This window comes from Pelmatolapia mariae, linkage group LG5, assembly GCF_036321145.2.
Source record: "Pelmatolapia mariae isolate MD_Pm_ZW linkage group LG5, Pm_UMD_F_2, whole genome shotgun sequence".
NCBI classification, from domain to species: Eukaryota; Metazoa; Chordata; class Actinopteri; order Cichliformes; family Cichlidae; genus Pelmatolapia; species Pelmatolapia mariae.
The window spans coordinates 21,480,807-21,498,790 of NC_086231.1; the positions used below are offsets into that span (position 1 = coordinate 21,480,807).

Genomic DNA, 17,984 nt, shown 5'->3' on the forward strand with positions numbered 1-17,984 from the left:
CCCACCCCTCCTGAAAAAACATTATGGGGGGGTTGAGATATGAAATGCATGTAGCGTGTTTTCTCAAAAACGTAAGCTGATATGCTAAAAATCCGAAATGAAGCACTTCCATTGTTGTAATCATGATGAAACCAAAAGCTATTTGTATATAAGACTAAATGTTGAAAGGCTGTTACTTAAAGCATTTTGGCCTCTAAATCACTCCAACCTTCACAAATGAAAAAGAGTATAACATAAAACTGTGAAAACTGTACGTGCATGTTTGTTAAATTTGTGTGTAAAAACATGTGTATTATACTTTTTGTGGGGTAATGGCTTATATTACTATACTGGGGGAAAAAAATAACCCAAAATGCCTTTTCTGTTTCCAGCTGTTAGACCTCAATAAATGTGAATGTTTCTTGTAAAGAAAACTGTGGAGTTGTGTTTAAAGACTGAACAGAAATCACAGAAAATACAAAGCATACTGGGGTTTTTTTATTCGTCTTCATTGCCAGCAAATGTATTCATGTTTCATTGACGACAGATTCGTCTGTGTACTTGTGAACTAAAGCAAGAATCATTATCTAATTGATTGCATTCATGGGTTGAAGTCTGTTGTAACAAAACAGTAAAAGGAAATTAATATGCATATAGTATATATATTGTCTATATATTTAAAAAAAATTAAATTATCTGGAAAAAAAGATCCATATTAGCCTGTGCTCATGAATATTGATAACTCTTTTTAAGGACCTGCCCTGACTCGTTATGTTCAAGGCAGAAATGAATGTTTCGCGTGTAAATGTTCATTATGTACAACCATCAACATTTCTGAGCACAGAGGGAATTTAAGTTTAAAGGCTAAAAGCTCATTGGCCTGTACATCATTACTGTACGTATGTAGCTCAGCTTATGTAGCTCAGCTTTTATTGGCTGATCATAGTTTGTCTCCTCTGATGTGAACGCTCCACAGTGACGGCCAAGATTGCAAAAGAAATGCATTTTTCCGAGTTTCCTCGTTCTCAGAACTGCAACAGAAGACCAAAAAGCAATGAAAATCATATTTTAACTCTTGGTCATCTTTATTTAAAGTTTTGCATGTAAAAGAATCACTGAGACTCACATTTTTGAGGAACTCCTCAGCGACGATGCGAGCCCTGGCGTTGACAGACAGCTTCATTTCACTAATCTCCTTGTCAATTTCCTCCATGAAATGAATGACAAAGTCCACTAGCTTATGCTTGTACATCTGTTCTGTGTGGAAATTGGTGATGAGAAAGCTGATGTCATAGCCCTGTGAAATTAAAGAGAACAGTAACGTTAATGAGGATCTCATCACCACATTCACTTGAACTGAATGCTGTTGAGTTCAAAAACTAATATAACTCTCAATACTTGAATCAATGAGCCTATTTGCAACTAAACTTTATCTTTTATTTGTGGAAAACACTGGCGGTAAAAGGGCAGCTGCTATTTTAACCTAAAACAACGTTGAAGAACATGTCGCTACCTACATAACTATATAAAGTTTTTGTGTTTAATAATGTTTATGACACTTGAAGGTTCATAAAAGTTTTGATTTTTAATTTTCCTCTTGATGAACACTGCCCACCCCTTTCATACTACATAAAAATACTTAACGAAAAGATAAACAATTAAATGACAGGAAAGTTCACAGTAAATTAAGAAAACATTATCTTTCATAACTACAGGACAGTCTGTGCAATGACCTATCATACGATTTTCTGTATTTTTGCACATTTATCATGCGCAAAATGACCCATTTGTGGCATTTATGCAACTATAACATGTTATAGGCATTGCATCAAGTTTAATTTCACAACACTAACATCTCATTTATATACACAAAATTATGAATGACATAATGGCACCATGTTGCCCAGCAACCACCTACCAACTGACTAAAATCCCCTGACTAAACAATACTGATGTACTGTATGTATGTACTGATGATAATATCATTACTAGTAATAATAGTAATAATAACAATAATAACGATGCAGGTTAAATTTGACTTTGTCTTTGGCTTCTTTTGGCAAATGAATTATAATAAAATATGAGTGTAGAAAGCTGCAGAATTTAAAACATTTTTTTCATTTTTTAAAATATTATCATTATCGTCAATGGCAACAAAATGCCCAACACCTCTAATAGGAACCATCTAAGCGTGACTGATGCATTTTCCAAGGCCACTTACCTCCACTGGTTTCCTCCTCAGGATGAAGAAGTTCTCTGCTCTCATCATCATGAAGCGCATGAACTTATGGCACAGAATCTTCTCAATCTCATCAGCCTAGAACAAATTAGTTAATTAATTAAAAATAATAATGGGCATTATAAACAGCTGTGACGTTTACATGAGTGTGTTAATTACTAACATCTGGTCTAAGTCAGGGTCTGCACTCACCTGCTTGACAGCGATGCTGACTCTGACAGAGTTGATGGAGCCTTCGATCAGAACCTTCTCCTTGTCATTACGGCTGATGATTACAGGCTGGAGGAGCAACTCTTTACTGCTCCTAAAAAGAACCAGAGAAACACACACACAGACTATTAACACTATAGGTCCATGGGCACTGTCATGTTAAACTCCTTCAAGTTTTACGCTGTTGCTAGGCTCACCTCACTTCCACCTCTGGCTTGTTGTGTCTCTCCACCACTTGTGAGGAGAAATTCTCCAGGCAGAGGGCGGCCTGCAGTGTGGCACGCACAGCGTTGAGATACGGGCGCAACGTTGCTGTCTGAGAGTGAAAATCAAAGAAAAAAAAAACAAGAGAATATTTTCTTAACCATGTCTGTCTATTCCCAGAGGTCATGAGTGTTTCATACAATTTCTCCTGCTTGCAATACTTGCTTATGTTCAAAAGGTCAAGTCAAAATACACTCCTGTCATTAACACCAAGATAAAGGTATCCATAACAGGAGAAAGAAACCACCAAGAAACCCACTACTGATGCTGGTGTAAAAGATATATAAAATCTCAATCAATAAGGGGGAAACCAACATAATACATGCAGCTGTTGTAACACAGGTAGCTCTGAGTGACACTGATTCATTTTTGGCACATGGACGACAGGAGATTTATTTAAATCTACTGTAAAAACATCCCCAAAAGGAAGTTGTCGGCAACTGCAATTTAGCAACTTCCCTTAGTTAACTGACAATGTGATGTGACAGATAGATATTATAGACAGATGTTATAGTAGGGTTAATGAGCATTTCACCCCTTATTAGAAATAAATTGTGAGAGATTAGAATGGATGTGGTCAAGCGAGTCATCTTTAACCATATGTATGTGTACACCAAGAAAACATTCCTAACATGGTCGGGGTGGGGGTTTTCGGAGATGACTGTGGCTCCATCCAAAGAGCATGAAAGGGCTGAATTGTTTGCTCAGTATTAAAAATGATGTGAGTCATATGTTATGGCATTTGCACTCACCAGATCTAAACCCAGTTGAAAACCAAAGTAGGATTTTCAGTTGGCGAGTTAGCCCATAATGAGATACATACTGTTTGATGACACTTAAGGGATCCTCATCAAACATGTTTTTATTTTATTTTATATTGTAAGCGTCTGTGAATAATACCAGAGGATTTTTTTTAAAACTGCCAAAAACTGGCAATGACTTTGTTCACTTTATCCTCTGATCACATGCATAAATCAAAGTCATCAATATCACAATGCAGCATACACTCATTGGTCACTTTATTAGGTACACCTGTTTAGCTCCTTGTTAATGGAAATATTTATTTAGCAAGTCCCATGGCAGCAACTAAGTACATTTAGTCATGTAGACCTGGTCGAGCAATTTGCTCAAGTTCAAACTGAGCATCTGAGTGGGGAAGAAAGGAGGTTTTAAGTGAGCATTTCAGAAACTGCTGACTGACTGAGATTTCCCCACATATCCATCTCTAGGGTTTACAGAAAATGGTCCAAAAAAGAGAAATATACAGTGAGCCGCAGTTCTCTGGGTGAAAATGCTTTGCTGATGCCACAGGTCAGGTGACTGGCCACAGTGCTTCAAGCTGTGGAAAGCAACAACTCAAAAAAACAAAAACAAAAACAAAAAAAACCCAACACAAAGAACCTTCTCCAAAATTGGACAACGGTAGACTGGAAAAGCTTTACCGGTCTGATGAGTCTCAATTGCTGCTGACAGTGTCAACAGTCAGATGGTAACATCAACATTTGAGGTAAACTACATGAGAGCATGGATCCGTCCAGCCTGGTGGCGTGATGGCATGAGAATATTCTCTTGTCACCAACTGAGCACCATTTAAATCCCAGAGTACCCAGGTATTGTTGTATACAATGTACCCATCTTCTGATGACTGCTTCGAGCAGGATAAGACGCCATGTTTCCTAGCTCAAAACATCTCAAACTGGTTTTGTGAACATGATGAGAGATCAGATATGAATCCAGTAGAGCACCTTTCTAATGCGGTGTAATAGAAGGCTTGGATCAAGAACATGCAATCAACAAACCTGCAGCAACTGTGTGATGCCATCGTGCCAACATGGCCCAAAATCTGTGATGAATGCACCTTGTTCAATCTGTGCTATTAACATTCAAGACACCTCTGAAGCAAAACGTACTAGCAAAGTGTGCCTAACAAAGTGTTCGGTGAGTGTTGCCACATGCCATACAAAAGTCAGTAAGACAAATAAAAATGTTAAAAGCTTTTATTCAAATATGCAACATGGCTTAGCAATAGGATATTTTTTTACATAAGCTCCAGAGGGTGCAGCACCTCCACCCTAAATCTCTCCTTATCAAACATATCATCAGGTCAGCTGTGACAACCAGCTCGCCAGATGGAACCCTCCCTTTTCAACACCGCAGACAGCTATTTAACAATTAATATTACTACAGAGTAAGGACCTATCTGTTCTCACCATCAGCATGAACTATAACCAAACAGCAATCTGCCTTTCTTTTAGCAAGGAAACCAGCTGGCTAAAATTAGCCTGTTAGCTATCCCGGTCACCTAGCTACTCTAAGTGTCACAAATGGGGAGTAACAAAATCCGTTTACGGGTGCATTTTCAGTTAACGAACGGCTACAAACCCAAAACCCACAACGCCGAATATATACGACTGTTCAGCTATGTCGTTTCATAAGCACATATGTCTAATTTCTCTTACCATTTCTCAGTGTCAGGAGAGGCGGCTAAAGGCGGAAGTAGCTGCACTAACGGAGTCTCTTCCGTGAATATTCCGGAAATCATCCGCTGCTGCCGCCGCTGTGACGATACTGTCGATCCGTAACCAAGCAAATACAGGGCCAGTATGGCCGATACCAGTATCGATATTGATACTTATAATTTATAAAGGAAGTGTAGCATTACTTATGTAGAAGTGTATCATGAGCAGTTTGTCATGACTTGAGAGTAATCATCATCAATTTGCAAATCTGAACTTTCCACGATAATTAGTTAATACAACAAACCACACCTTTCAGGTTTTCATGTATATCGAAACTATTAAGTTAAAAAGGAAAGCAAAATGAGTGTCTGTTATAGCTAATTAACGTCTACCAACATTATAATGCACCGTAATGTGAAATGGAAATGGAGATGATATATCTAAATTTCAGGAGTGGGACCACACCTCCATACATGCCCCTTCCGGTTCTCTGTCTATATATGACCCCTTGTACTACAAGCTGTTTGTTCAAATCCTAAATTGCCGCAGTTCATGCTCACACCATCTGCCATTATCTACTAGAAACGCTGTCAAACCTTGAATTAGAATTTGATCCCAGCTAGTATTTTAGTTTCCTTAAATGGTAAGTCATTCCAGTAAAGCAGCTATAATTGCTTACCTAACTGGAATGCAGCTTTTGCAGTTGTCAGTAACGCCTGAAGAGCCTGAGGGTATTACTGCTTTTTCTGGTATTCTTGCTCTGCCTGGAAAGCAGAACAAGAATACCAGATGCTCACTTGATTCCTTTCCAATTCTATTTTTTCAGAGTTTGAGAGTTCTGGTAATACGCAGTACTGCATAGTACTGCTCAGTGACACACACTTTAGTAAGCCCTATGCTTATTTTGAACATGGATAAATAGAAATGCTTTTATGTGAGCGAGGCCTGTCTGCAACAGGATGCATTGCTCTGTTGTATAAGGCCATTCCAACATGTTAGCAGTTATTCTGGGTGATTTCCATTTTTTCTTTAAAGTTAGGGGAACTTATTGCTATTTTTCTAACTTTTTAGTGTTTTGCACCCATCCATCCAATTTCATCTGATTATCCAATTCAGGGTGGCAGGAGGGACTGGAGCCTATCCCAGCTGTCATAGGGCAAAAAGCAGGGTACACCATATACAGGTTACCAATCTGTCACTGAGCTAAATAGAGACAGAAAATTCATCTTCACAGGTATGGTAATGCAGTGATTAGCACTGTTGCCTCATAACAAGAAGGGCCTAGGGCCTTTCTCTGTTGAGTTTCAGTGTTCTTTCCAGGTAACTGCATACAGTCCAAAGACATGTGTGGGATTAGGCTAATGTTCAACTCTAAAATGACCGTAGGTGTGTGAATTGGGTCTTTTGCCAGAAGTGAATTTATCCCAAGTGGCCACATCTGCCACTAAAAAGCGAGAACGTCAGTGACGTAGTAGCTCATCCACCTCATTTTCCATCACAATTCACAGGTGGTGGCAGTACTACTTGTGTGGAGTTTGCATGTGCTCACTGTGCCTGTATGGGCTTCCTCCCACAGTCCAAAGACATGCTTGTTAGGTTAATTGGTGATTCTAAAGTGGCTATGGATGTGAGGTGGATAAAGTGCTTGAATTGTAATAGAATAAAACTGCACAAATGTTCGGTTAAAATGTGACTTTTAGTCTAAAGTGCTCTGAGTGGTCAGTAGAAAAGCTCCAAATGCAAGTACATTACATTAAAATCCATCCTGAGGTCAAGGAGGCTCAAAAACAGTCATTAATAGTGCAAATTCCTATTATTCACCAACAAATGAAAGAGTTTGAGTTCAGGAGTATTATGACTACACTGAAATAAAAAGCATGAAAATATATGTATCAGTGTGTCACTGGACTGACTATATTACTTTTGTTAACACGGTGATAGAAAGGCCCCGATATCCAGTCCCACCACCCTTAATGTGGGAGTCAACAAATAGAACCACTTACACTATGATCATTAATGATAAGATCATGATCATCACGTTCTAACAAGATACAAGTGATATACAAAAAAGTGTGGCAAAATTATATTTTGAGTTATCAAAAATTTTAAGTAGGAGGAGTAGTAGTAGTAGTAGTTTTTGTGGAAGGATGAACGCTAGACACCTCTAGCTAACGCAGAAGTGCCAAAATTGCAGTTCCTCTAACAGCCACTAGATGGTGTCTTGTAAAGCAGGTCAAACCTGACAGTCTCCCATGTTAAAACAATGCTAAATAGCATTAAAGACCATGTTTAAAATATAGCAAAAAATTTTATGTACATAGGATCTTTTAAGATAAATATCAAAATTTTTAACAACAAAATGCTAAAACATGAGAACAAAAAAATTACTCCAAAACAAGTTTATAAATCTAAGTTTTAAAAACTAATCCACCAAGTCCACAGATCTCAGGCTCAGAGGGAGAGATGTCTTTTGTACTCTATCTCTATCTTTGTATGCTGCAGAGCCAGCAAACCCTGATCACATGACCTCTGGGACATGCTGGAGATATATGGATGCAAAAGTTCACTGATGTACACTGATGCTCGTCTATTATCAAAATAAACCAAAACGAATAAAATTAAATAAAAATCTTAAAATGTACATGGAAGTTCATCGGGAGTCAGTTCAGCTGAATTAGCAACAGTGTGATATGTGAGTATTTAGAAGAGTTCGTCAGTGGTACAACCCTCAAAGTTCCGAGGAGGTCTTGTTAAGATAATAAAGCAAATGAGCAACTTAAACCCACTGAAGTAAAGACATGAATAATATTCAGTGCAATTCACAGCATGACACAATTGAATTTGACTCAGTTTCTTAATCGATTTAAAGTGATAAAAGCAAAGATGAACCAGAGATTTAATGCGAGCATTCAAAGTGAAAAATCAGTCAAAGGTTACCCCAAGATTCCTGAGAGAGATGCTAGAAATGTGTATTAATTTGTTTATAAAGATAGAGGGGGCCCTTCCATGTGTGGCACATTGTGTGAAGGGTAGTGTTGATGGAATGAACAACGGCATGGAGGAGGGAGAACAGTAGGCTGTTTCCCTTCCTGGGAATGAGGTGGAGGTGATGTAACCAAGGTGACAGTGTGTTTCCAAAAAGTTAAGAGAGAAGATGGTTCAAGTTTTCCCTTAGCAGCTGCATCTTTTTGCTGAAGACTTAGATTCATCATTCTCTCCAAATACTATGGGCTCTGGGAAGTCATGATACAACTCCACATCTGTCCCCTGTGAGGCCTGAAAAAAAAAGCCAACAGAGTTTTGAAAAGTCAATGGTCACACAATGCCACAATATATTCCAAAACCAACATTTTTTTCCCTCATTCCATAAAACTGTAACTCACCTGTTTGAGTGCATTACGTGCAATTGTCTGGAATGCCTGTTCTAGATTTGTGGCGTCTTTTGCACTGGTCTCAAAGTAGGGGATGTTGTTCTTACTTTGGCACCAGGCCTGAGCCCTTTTGGTGGTCACCTGTGGATATACAGTATCATTAATAATCATCTAAATTATACTCACTGGATGGTGTCAGGTTGGACCCCTGTTTGCTTTCCGAACTGCCTTATTTCTTTATAACGTAGATTCAACAAAGTGCTGGAAATATTCCTCCAAGATTCTGGCGCATTCTGATTTGACACAATCACACAGTTGCCGCAGATTTGTCAGAACAGTGTGGACACTTTGTAAATGCTCAGTTTTCTGCATTAACTGATCATAAAGTATGATCTAATGTTTAGGTCTAAAGTACAGATAGACACACTATTCTTATCTTCTTATCTTTAGTTGTGGGCCCACAACTAGGTCAGGTAGCCTAAGTGCTAAACTATCTGCCTTTATAGACAATTTGTCTACCAATAGACTAAAGAATTTCTAAACTTTGAGATTACTTTGTGACACTTTACAGACATCAGCAATGTTTAAAACACTATTTTATTAAGCTATGTACTAATGGCATGAAACAAATATCTTTATTTATCCCATACAATAGCCTTTAGCCATAGCCTTTACTCCATCTGCTCAGTATTGTAATTTCTCCTTTCTCACACATCTGTTATGTCCCCTAAGACGTCCAGCGGACGTGGAAAAAGCAAGAAGAAGTGTCCAGGCAGAAAAATAGTCAAGGAGGCACTTTTAAGAGCAGAAAGATGTTTTTCTTTTAATTATTAATTAAACTAAAAGACAGACAAACTGCTATCAAAATAAAAACTAAATAAATAAAATAAAACTCAGCACTCAACACCCTCCTGTCCACCGAGTAGGAATAAGAAGCTCCTCTAGTGCTGGAGCTTTTTCTTCTTCAGCAGCTGAAAAACCAATATACAGGCTGTCACTGCCACTGACTGGATTTGTGATGCAAGACTGTAAACAGCAAGAGGCACCATGAGATGAGAGGTTCCCATCCCACAAAGACTTTGTGCAGTAATCCCCACAAACCAGCTGTTTATCTTTCGGCCTTTATATTAGTTTAAAGATGCAGAATTTCTCCAGGTCCTTTGTATTCACTAAAGTTTAACCAACACGTTGCCATGTCCATTTCCAGTTTTTTGTTGTACTTTGGAGAGCTGCCTAGTGTTCGCAATCTGTTAGCAACCGAAACAATTGCAGGAGGTTTTTGGTCAGAGGATACACATGTATCTCCATGTCCTGAGGGATGTACATGTAGCCCTCAGGACCAGAAGTTGCCAGAGGGTCATTAACCAGTCTTTAGGGCTGTGTGACTAGGATGTTGAAATCTTGACCCTTGACCTTATGTAGTCACAATTATTGTCACACATCCAAAGTGGCAGCCAAATAAACATCACAAGTCAGTAGCTTAAGATGCAGAGCGCCAGCAGTTCAAGTTTCTCTTCTCTCTGGTAAAATGACTGTATCTTTGACGAGATGTTTATCTGAGACTTCTAAAACACCATCAGTAGGCGTCAGGCACAAGGATGGTGTCTGAGCTTTTTATAAACCAGACCGTACTCAGCAGAAAAGGCAGAACAAGCTTCCTGGGACTTATCTGTAAATTCACACTGCAGCATTATGGCCACACATGCTGAGACCAGTGCAGCGAAACCTCTGTGCACTTGAATTCAGTTAAAAAAGTCTGAGTTCTGTTCTCAGAAAACACTTGAACCGGGTGAATATTTCCGCAGGAGTCACCTGTGCACTGACAGTAGCAGAACAAGAGCTTATCAGCTCCAATCGCTGCAACCTAATATCTGTCTCAGCCTCAGTTTCTTTAGTTTACACTCCCACCTACGCTGGAACTCGCTCTATTGTCTCTGCTCAAGCTGACATGGCATGCAAGATGGACCTTCAGCTTAGCATACATCTTAAAACTAAGAGAAGGTTTAACAGAGAAACAATTAAATTGAATCAGAAGATCTGGCTCGTCCAACCCTACCGCACTCAGTGCTTTGGACTTTCCTTCCTAGCTTTGATTGACAGACAATAGAAAAGGTTTTACTCTGCTTTCATTTATGAGACATATCAGAAAAAATTGTGTTTTATCTTTTCCCTTACCTTAGTCATATCTGTGGCATGTAAACAGTCATCACATTGTTACAAACAAAACAGAAAGTCTACTGCTCCAGCTGTCTTACTGTAATATTTAGCAGTATTTCCTCAAAGATCATCCTAATTGCTTTCTTATATAAAAACAGGCAAATGTTATGTTATACAGTTTTACCTGGTCAGTTGATTTCTGTCCCCTAACGTCTGCTCATTCAGGTACATTCATCAGTGTTTTTAAATAATATCAAGTGTGATTTAGACTGTCGGTCAATAACACTTCAGGCAGTAATTTAATAGAAACACAAACACTTCCATCAGTTTTCATTTTAGTCAACATACATCAGTCAGCTAATCTTTTAAAACACAAGCACTTCAGTTACCATCATGAGCTGGAAAGCACCTGCATTCTTTCTGATAGGAAATTCAATACCAGTACTGTCAAGTAAAGTTATCTATGCTATGGCAGAGACAACCTTCTAACAAACATACTGAACCGGGCCTTTTTGTCTCAGGAATCTCATACCAACCTGTCTGTTCTCCAAGTCAATCTTGTTGCCTAGCACCACAAATGGGAAGTTCTCGGGATTTCGAGGACTGGCCTGGAACAGAAACTCTTCCTTCCAGTTGTCAAGCGATTTGAAGGTATTGGGCGCTGTCAAGTCAAAAACCAGCACACAGCAGTCTGCTCCACGATAGAACGCAGCATTCAAAGACTGGAACCTCTCCTGGCCAGCTGTGTCCCAGATCTAGGCAATGAAAGAGGAACGCAGTTAGTACCAGGACACCAAGACTAGAGATAATGCAAAACAACAACGTCCTACTAAGGACCTGGAAATGTCTTTTCTCAATAAAGCTGTGCTTGAAGCTTTAAACATTCAATCTTTATTTGTCCTCATATGATCAAAGAGTCCATCTACTTTTTATGCCACACCTGCAATACAACAACCTGGTCTTCAACCATCACCTCCTTCGTCAGGAAGTCTGCTCCTATTGTGGCTTTGTACTGGTTACTAAATGTCTTGATGGCATACTGGTTCATTAAGGAGGTCTTCCCAACACTGAGAAAAGAAACAGCAGCACAACAGATATATGAATGTGGTTAAAGCTTTTTTTAATTTCCATTCCAAGTTGAGTTTAAATAAAAGCAGCATGTAGTATAGACAGGTTGAAATATGACTGCTTCAAACATATCACCAACCACTTTAACATGTGGTCTGTATAGCAGTATAGCTGGTTATATTGTCTGTATTCATGTGGTAAAGGAAAATAAAATAAGAGTAGGGTAATATTATCCATCCATAATAAGAGAATAGATTCAGTAAATTCATTTTCATCTTTGATCGGTGCAAATACGTAATAATCCACGTGAGTGAGAGAGCAGTGATTGGTACGAGGAAGCAACTCTGACAATCAAGAAAAATGTTTGTTTCGCTCTCAGTTGTGGATATCTGATAAACAGCTTTGTGTTGTTATGCACACTTAAACCACCTTTATTAAGTAATTTTAAACATTCCCTTAAACATTATTTCAGCAACTAAGGTATAATTGTGCATAAAACAATAGGATTAACTAAGTTTTACATGCAAGATACATAGTTAATATTCTGACTGGCGACAGTTTATTGCACAACAAAAACAACTCGTGCCAACGACGAAGTAACACACTTTAAAATTACATTTAAAAGACATTAACCTCAAAACCTCACCATGAATCTCCCAGGATGACGACTTTCAGGAGCACCCTCTTCTTGGATGTCATTTTTCCACAGCTGCAGTAAGACAAAACGCAAGAGAGTTTAGTTACTAATGCTTTCCTGACTTCCTGTATTGAGTTTTCCTGGCCGTGCACCAATCATGTATGAATGCCACTCATTCCAGTCATGTATCTTATAACCTGTTTGGCAAATCAATCCAACTCCTCCTCAAATCAGGTGACATCAAATGTTTCAGCTGATTTCGGTGTCACTAAGCTGACAGCACACAGATTTCAATCCACTGTCAAGCTTTGTATGGTATAATTATGCAAAAACAACCACAATCACAAACATAACATGAGATCTGCGTCAACATGCATTGATTAAAGAATTTGTTTGCCACACTGGATATGACTAACCTAAGCCGTGGGTCAGCCACATCCAGTGTGTCAACTGGATCTAACTGTTGTGTAATGTGATTGTTTGTAATTTTGAGTCTCTGTCTCAGTGTTATTTCCTGTTTTATTTTGATAGTCTCTTGTGTCACGTGTTTTGTTTTGCTTCCTTTTTCTTGTTTTCCTTGAGCAGTTTCAGCCAGTGTTTCTCATTTCCCTAATTATCTGGTGTGTATTTATTGTCTGACTCTCTCTCTGTTTATTGTTGTGCCCTCCCTCTCCTCAGTACGGTGGCCCTGAAGTGAGACGTTTTGGCTTCATTTTTGGGGAGCATGTTTCCTACAGTATTGCTGCCCTCTGCTGTTGCAGTACCTCACAGTCAGACGCAACGGCTCAGTCACCCGATGCATTGTCTCCAAAATGTACATATAAATGAGACTTTTCAAAGAAACTGATTGTTACAGCTTTTGTAAAACATTCTTCGACTGCTTTTGACCCTATCGGACTACACCCATTATTATTTGCTTAACATTATTTGTGTGGTATTTCATTTTTATTCATTTTAATTTCAGCAGGTGGTATCACTCCCACTTTTCAGTCGCTTACCTTTTCCAAAACAGTTATCTTTGTTTTGTTATTTTCCTTACACTTAAGTATTAGTAAGAACAGTCACAGCATTCAGAATGGATGGTTCATGTTTTCTACAGTATTGTTATTTTCTCTCTCTGGGTTTTTAGTCGCATTCAGTAAAGATCATCAAATATGAAAGTCTAACAGCAGTACTAGTTAAGTAGACAAAATACATCCTGAAATTATGATTGTAGAGCAAGCCAATTAGGAGCAACTAAAAAAATAAAGATTAAAAAAAAAAAAAAGATATTCAGGTTAACTTATTGTACTTGTATGTATGTGTGACTTTACAATCTGAAATCATTACGGCCCCTTAGATGAGCTTAACTGTAAAATGAATCCTGCTCAGTGTGAGGAGCACCAGTGATGGCTAAGACATTTGTTGGAACATTACCGCAGTCACTGATGCATATTTTAAGTCAATTCAGAAAAGATTTTAGAAAGAAAAACAAATCACAGGATGTAAATAATGCATTAAAGACTTTTTTTTAAAGCTTCACTGTCTGCATGTACTTTATATTAATCAGATGAATACTGAGCACAACACTGTGCTTATTACGTGCTAGTAATTTGATGTCAAACTGTCCCAGACAGTATGAAAAAATGAAGCCACAGTTCGTAGCCTGAAGAGAGAAACTGCAACTTCTCCAACGTGGAGTAATAACCGAGCAAATACTTGAGGAATCAACAGCTGACAAGCATCTCGTATTCATCATTTAATACTGAAATGCAAAATTCACATACAGCTGCCACTGAGTGTTATCGCCCTCGTGGGGCGTCACGTCACATTTCATCTTACAGGTGATCTCAATGCAGGACACAGTGGAAATGCGCCACGGCTCCAACCAAGTGTGTTTTCACACGGTGAGGATTGAGGAGGAGATGATGATGAGAAGCCAGAAGTCCATGTGGAAGAACTGGCAGATCATATAAGCTGGAAAGATCCGCAGGAAGAGACAGAGAGAAACTGCACGGAAGTGATTGCACAAACTCCTACGGGACAGGCAGCAAAACGAGCATATGAGAAAGCAGTCAGGTTGATAGCAGGCTTTGCATACACACATTGAGTCAGATTACATTTATTGATGTCCAAAAGACTAACTGCCTGTTTAGGTAGGAATGAAGAAAGAAGGACTGTACACTGTAGTGTTACTTAATTTATGATGTTAGCATGAGTTGTACTGATGACCATAGATAGTTAATTATCACAGTATTTATTAACTGCCCATAGTTATTAATAGTTGTTTATGATCAGTAAAAAATAAAACAAACAGTGGGACACAGAGTTTTCTTAAAAATACACACATAAAAAAAGTCTTTGGTATATTAGCTTACCTGTCTCTAGATGCTCCCAGGGCTAGGACTATAGGATCTGCGATCTCCAGCATGGACTGCAGGATTGAAGCAACAACAATAAAGAGGATGATAGAGAGGTGGAAGGCTCTGTGGATGACCTGCAGCTCAATGAGGCCAGTTTGGACCACAAGGATTAGCAAGGTGATACCTTCAGTCATCCCCCTGCACAGAGAGGAAACAAATTAGAGTTAACACACCACACAATTATATGCCTTGGCTTTGCATTCAAGTTGGAGATCATAGACACGTTTATCCAGACTTGACCTTTGGGTATACAATGTCAATTATTTTATCCTATTGGACAGTTGTGTGAAATGCAGACATCCTTAAAGAATAGTTCCAGATATATGTGTTTCCACACGAATGGGATAAACAGTCAGAAAACATATTGCCTCCAGCCGTGATGTTTACTGGGACAGAGAGGTTGAAACAGACTAAAATAATTAAAAGAAACATACCACACACACACACACACACACACACGTGTGTAAACACGGTGAAAGAGCAAGGTCCGAGAAATCAAGCACCACGGCTAGCTCCGCCAGCCTGCTGCCAGTGTGAAATGACACATTTGTGGGTGCTTCCCATGGCGGCGGCATGAAAAGAAGAAGAGGAGAAAGGATGGATGAGTCTGTGCTTAGCGGTGTTGTGCTACAAAATGATGGTCTGCCAAAAACGGATCGGTCGTATTTAAACTGCCATAACAACTTGTTGGTCTACAATATGCGAAAAGATCTATCAAATGTAACCTTCATGAATGAAATGAAGTCATCTTGAGCCAGAAACAAAATTGCTATAACAAGGTAGAAGCGGCAATCAGTTTTTGTTAGTGACTTGTATATATGCTTTATTTATGCAGTTGAAAAAATGTGGTTGCCATTATAAATGTGTTTTTTTAAGAGTAGTGTGGCCAAGAGGACAGCAGATGTTTCAAGAAATGTAAGAATAGTTGTGTAAAGATATTTTAAGTGGACCAAGAGGATAAGGCCTTTGTAAACTCTGTTGCGGGAAGTCTATCTAGCAAGATATGTAAAGATATTGGCCATAAAAAACAGAGGGAAAGATAGGAAGTGAGTTTTTGTGAAGCAATGACTTGTTGGCACAAGAAGAGTGGTCGTTGGTAGCCATGACAACAAGGAGGTCCCATAAATGGGGCTGGGCTGTTTGTTGCTGGCAGGAAAAATCAAAAACAGACGCGCCCCCCCCCCAAAAAAAAAAAATAAAAAAATCAGGGGAAGCCCAGGCTGAACAAGGTTCATCCCTCGGAATTGTGATTCCAAGATCACCTGCCTGGACCTCCCCCTAGCAGATGAACATAGAGAGGGAGGAGAGCCGAGGGCTCGAACCCGGACCTCTATGTTTCTAACCTGCTAGCCCGCCATGTGTCGCCACATGACGGGCGAAGAGAATGGGGAAAATTCTTCTATTTCAAGTGCACATGCTGTACATCGTGCAAGCAGCCTTTCCAAATTAGCTGGAGACCACGCATTTTTTCACTCAAATACTCAACACATTTCACACACTCACACCTGCTTTTTGCCCTGCACACCTCTTTCTCTAATTATTTATCAAAAACCACTCCTTTTTCACCTCTGCTACCTTGCCTTTATTACATCCTCTTAGCTAGCACCAGTGACTGGACAAAACACCTACCCACTGCTTTTCTCATCATTTCTTTTGTCACGGTCAATTCATTCGCCTGGAGGCGTTAGCTAAACCAACTTTACAAAACAAGTTTCCCCGAAGAGCCCGCTTCTCAGCTTAGCTGCCTACATTTCAGGACCTAGCTAAGGACGGTACTTACCCACACAAACACATTTAACTTACCGAAAAAAAGCCACGGGGCTTCGGTCCGTCTGTGGGGTAGTCCACTTTACTCAAGAACACCTCAGGCTGTCACTTTGAAACAGCTGGTCGTGGTTTTGGAACGTAAACGCTGGACCTCCTCTCAGCCTCCGGCTCCATCTGCCCTTCCCGAACAGAGATAAGCAAGTTTCTCCGCGACTGCAGCTGCCAGTCAAAGCTGTCATGATGACGTTTCACCCCAATTTAACAGCTTTGTGTTACTAATTAGAATCAAACTTATAAGAAAGGAGACCCAATGAACATAAATCAGCCTGATGAGAACTACTGATAATGAAAGAAAGCATCTTTGGAAAAAAAATGATCTGAGGAGATTTTGTTTTCTAATTTTAGTCTGACCCCAGTCCCATCCGCTAACACAGAGGAGGGGTTTTTTATGACCTATACTGCAGCCAAGACACTAGGCGGCGATAGAGACGTTTTGGCTTCATTTTTGGGGAGCATGTTTCCTACAGTATTGCTGCCCTCTGCTGTTGCAGTACCTCACAGTCAGACGCAACGGCTCAGTCACCCGATGCATTGTCTCCAAAATGTACATATAAATGAGACTTTTCAAAGAAACTGATTGTTACAGCTTTTGTAAAACATTCTTCGACTGCTTTTGACCCTATCGGACTACACCCATTATTATTTGCTTAACATTATTTGTGTGGTATTTCATTTTTATTCATTTTAATTTCAGCAGGTGGTATCACTCCCACTTTTCAGTCGCTTACCTTTTCCAAAACAGTTATCTTTATTTTGTTATTTTCCTTACACTTAATCAAAGTATTAGTAAGAACAGTCACAGCATTCAGAATGGATGGTTCATGTTTTCTACAGTATTGTTATTTTCTCTCTCTGGGTTTTTAGTCGCATTCAGTAAAGATCATCAAATATGAAAGTCTAACAGCAGTACTAGTTAAGTAGACAAAATACATCCTGAAATTATGATTGTAGAGCAAGCCAATTAGGAGCAACTAAAAAAATAAAGATTAAAAAAAAAAAGATATTCAGGTTAACTTATTGTACTTGTATGTATGTGTGACTTTACAATCTGAAATCATTACGGCCCCTTAGATGAGCTTAACTGTAAAATGAATCCTGCTCAGTGTGAGGAGCACCAGTGATGGCTAAGAGATTTGTTGGAACATTACCGCAGTCACTGATGCATATTTTAAGTCAATTCAGAAAAAAATTTAGAAAGAAAAACACAAATCACAGGATGTAAATAATGCATTAAAGACTTTTTTTAAAAGCTTCACTGTCTGCATGTACTTTATATTAATCAGATGAATACTGAGCACAACACTGTGCTTATTACGTGCTAGTAATTTGATGTCAAACTGTCCCAGACAGTATGAAAAAATGAAGCCACAG

General features: G+C 39.0%; 2 protein-coding genes across 2 annotated transcripts; both read right to left on the reverse strand.

The window, feature by feature from the left end:
• Window positions 1–74: 74 nt before the first annotated feature.
• arpc4 (actin related protein 2/3 complex, subunit 4) lies at window positions 75–5,255 on the reverse strand. The gene is made up of 6 exons (XM_063474171.1): window positions 5,152–5,255; window positions 2,626–2,744; window positions 2,411–2,522; window positions 2,201–2,296; window positions 1,106–1,276; window positions 75–1,010 (listed from the first exon to the last, which is right to left on the reverse strand). The coding sequence occupies exons 1-6, from the start codon at window positions 5,152–5,154 to the stop codon at window positions 1,005–1,007; spliced, it is 507 nt and encodes a 168-aa protein (XP_063330241.1). The 5' UTR covers window positions 5,155–5,255; the 3' UTR covers window positions 75–1,004.
• Window positions 5,256–8,322: 3,067 nt separating this feature from the next.
• On the reverse strand, window positions 8,323–12,446 carry LOC134627126 (ras-related protein rab7-like). The gene is made up of 5 exons (XM_063473060.2): window positions 12,394–12,446; window positions 11,620–11,746; window positions 11,216–11,434; window positions 8,535–8,663; window positions 8,323–8,418 (listed from the first exon to the last, which is right to left on the reverse strand). Exons 1-5 carry the CDS (start codon window positions 12,444–12,446, stop codon window positions 8,323–8,325), a joined length of 624 nt encoding a protein of 207 aa, XP_063329130.1.
• Between the last annotated feature and the right edge of the window lie 5,538 nt (window positions 12,447–17,984).

Coding starts and splice junctions, on each gene's coding strand:
- LOC134627126 (XM_063473060.2), bottom strand. CDS start 12,446: ATGACATCCAAGAAGAGGGTGCTCCTGAAAGTCGTCATCCTGGGAGAT. Junction 11,435..11,619: donor ACCAGGTTGTTGTATTGCAG/GTGTGGCATAAA, acceptor TTCATTGCCTAG/ATCTGGGACACAGCTGGCCA. Junction 8,419..8,534: donor CACGTAATGCACTCAAACAG/GTGAGTTACAGT, acceptor CAGGCCTCACAG/GGGACAGATGTGGAGTTGTA.
- arpc4 (XM_063474171.1), bottom strand. Junction 2,523..2,625: donor AAGCCAGAGGTGGAAGTGAG/GTGAGCCTAGCA, acceptor GGTTCTTTTTAG/GAGCAGTAAAGAGTTGCTCC. Junction 1,277..2,200: donor TGAGGAGGAAACCAGTGGAG/GTAAGTGGCCTT, acceptor TTAATTTCACAG/GGCTATGACATCAGCTTTCT.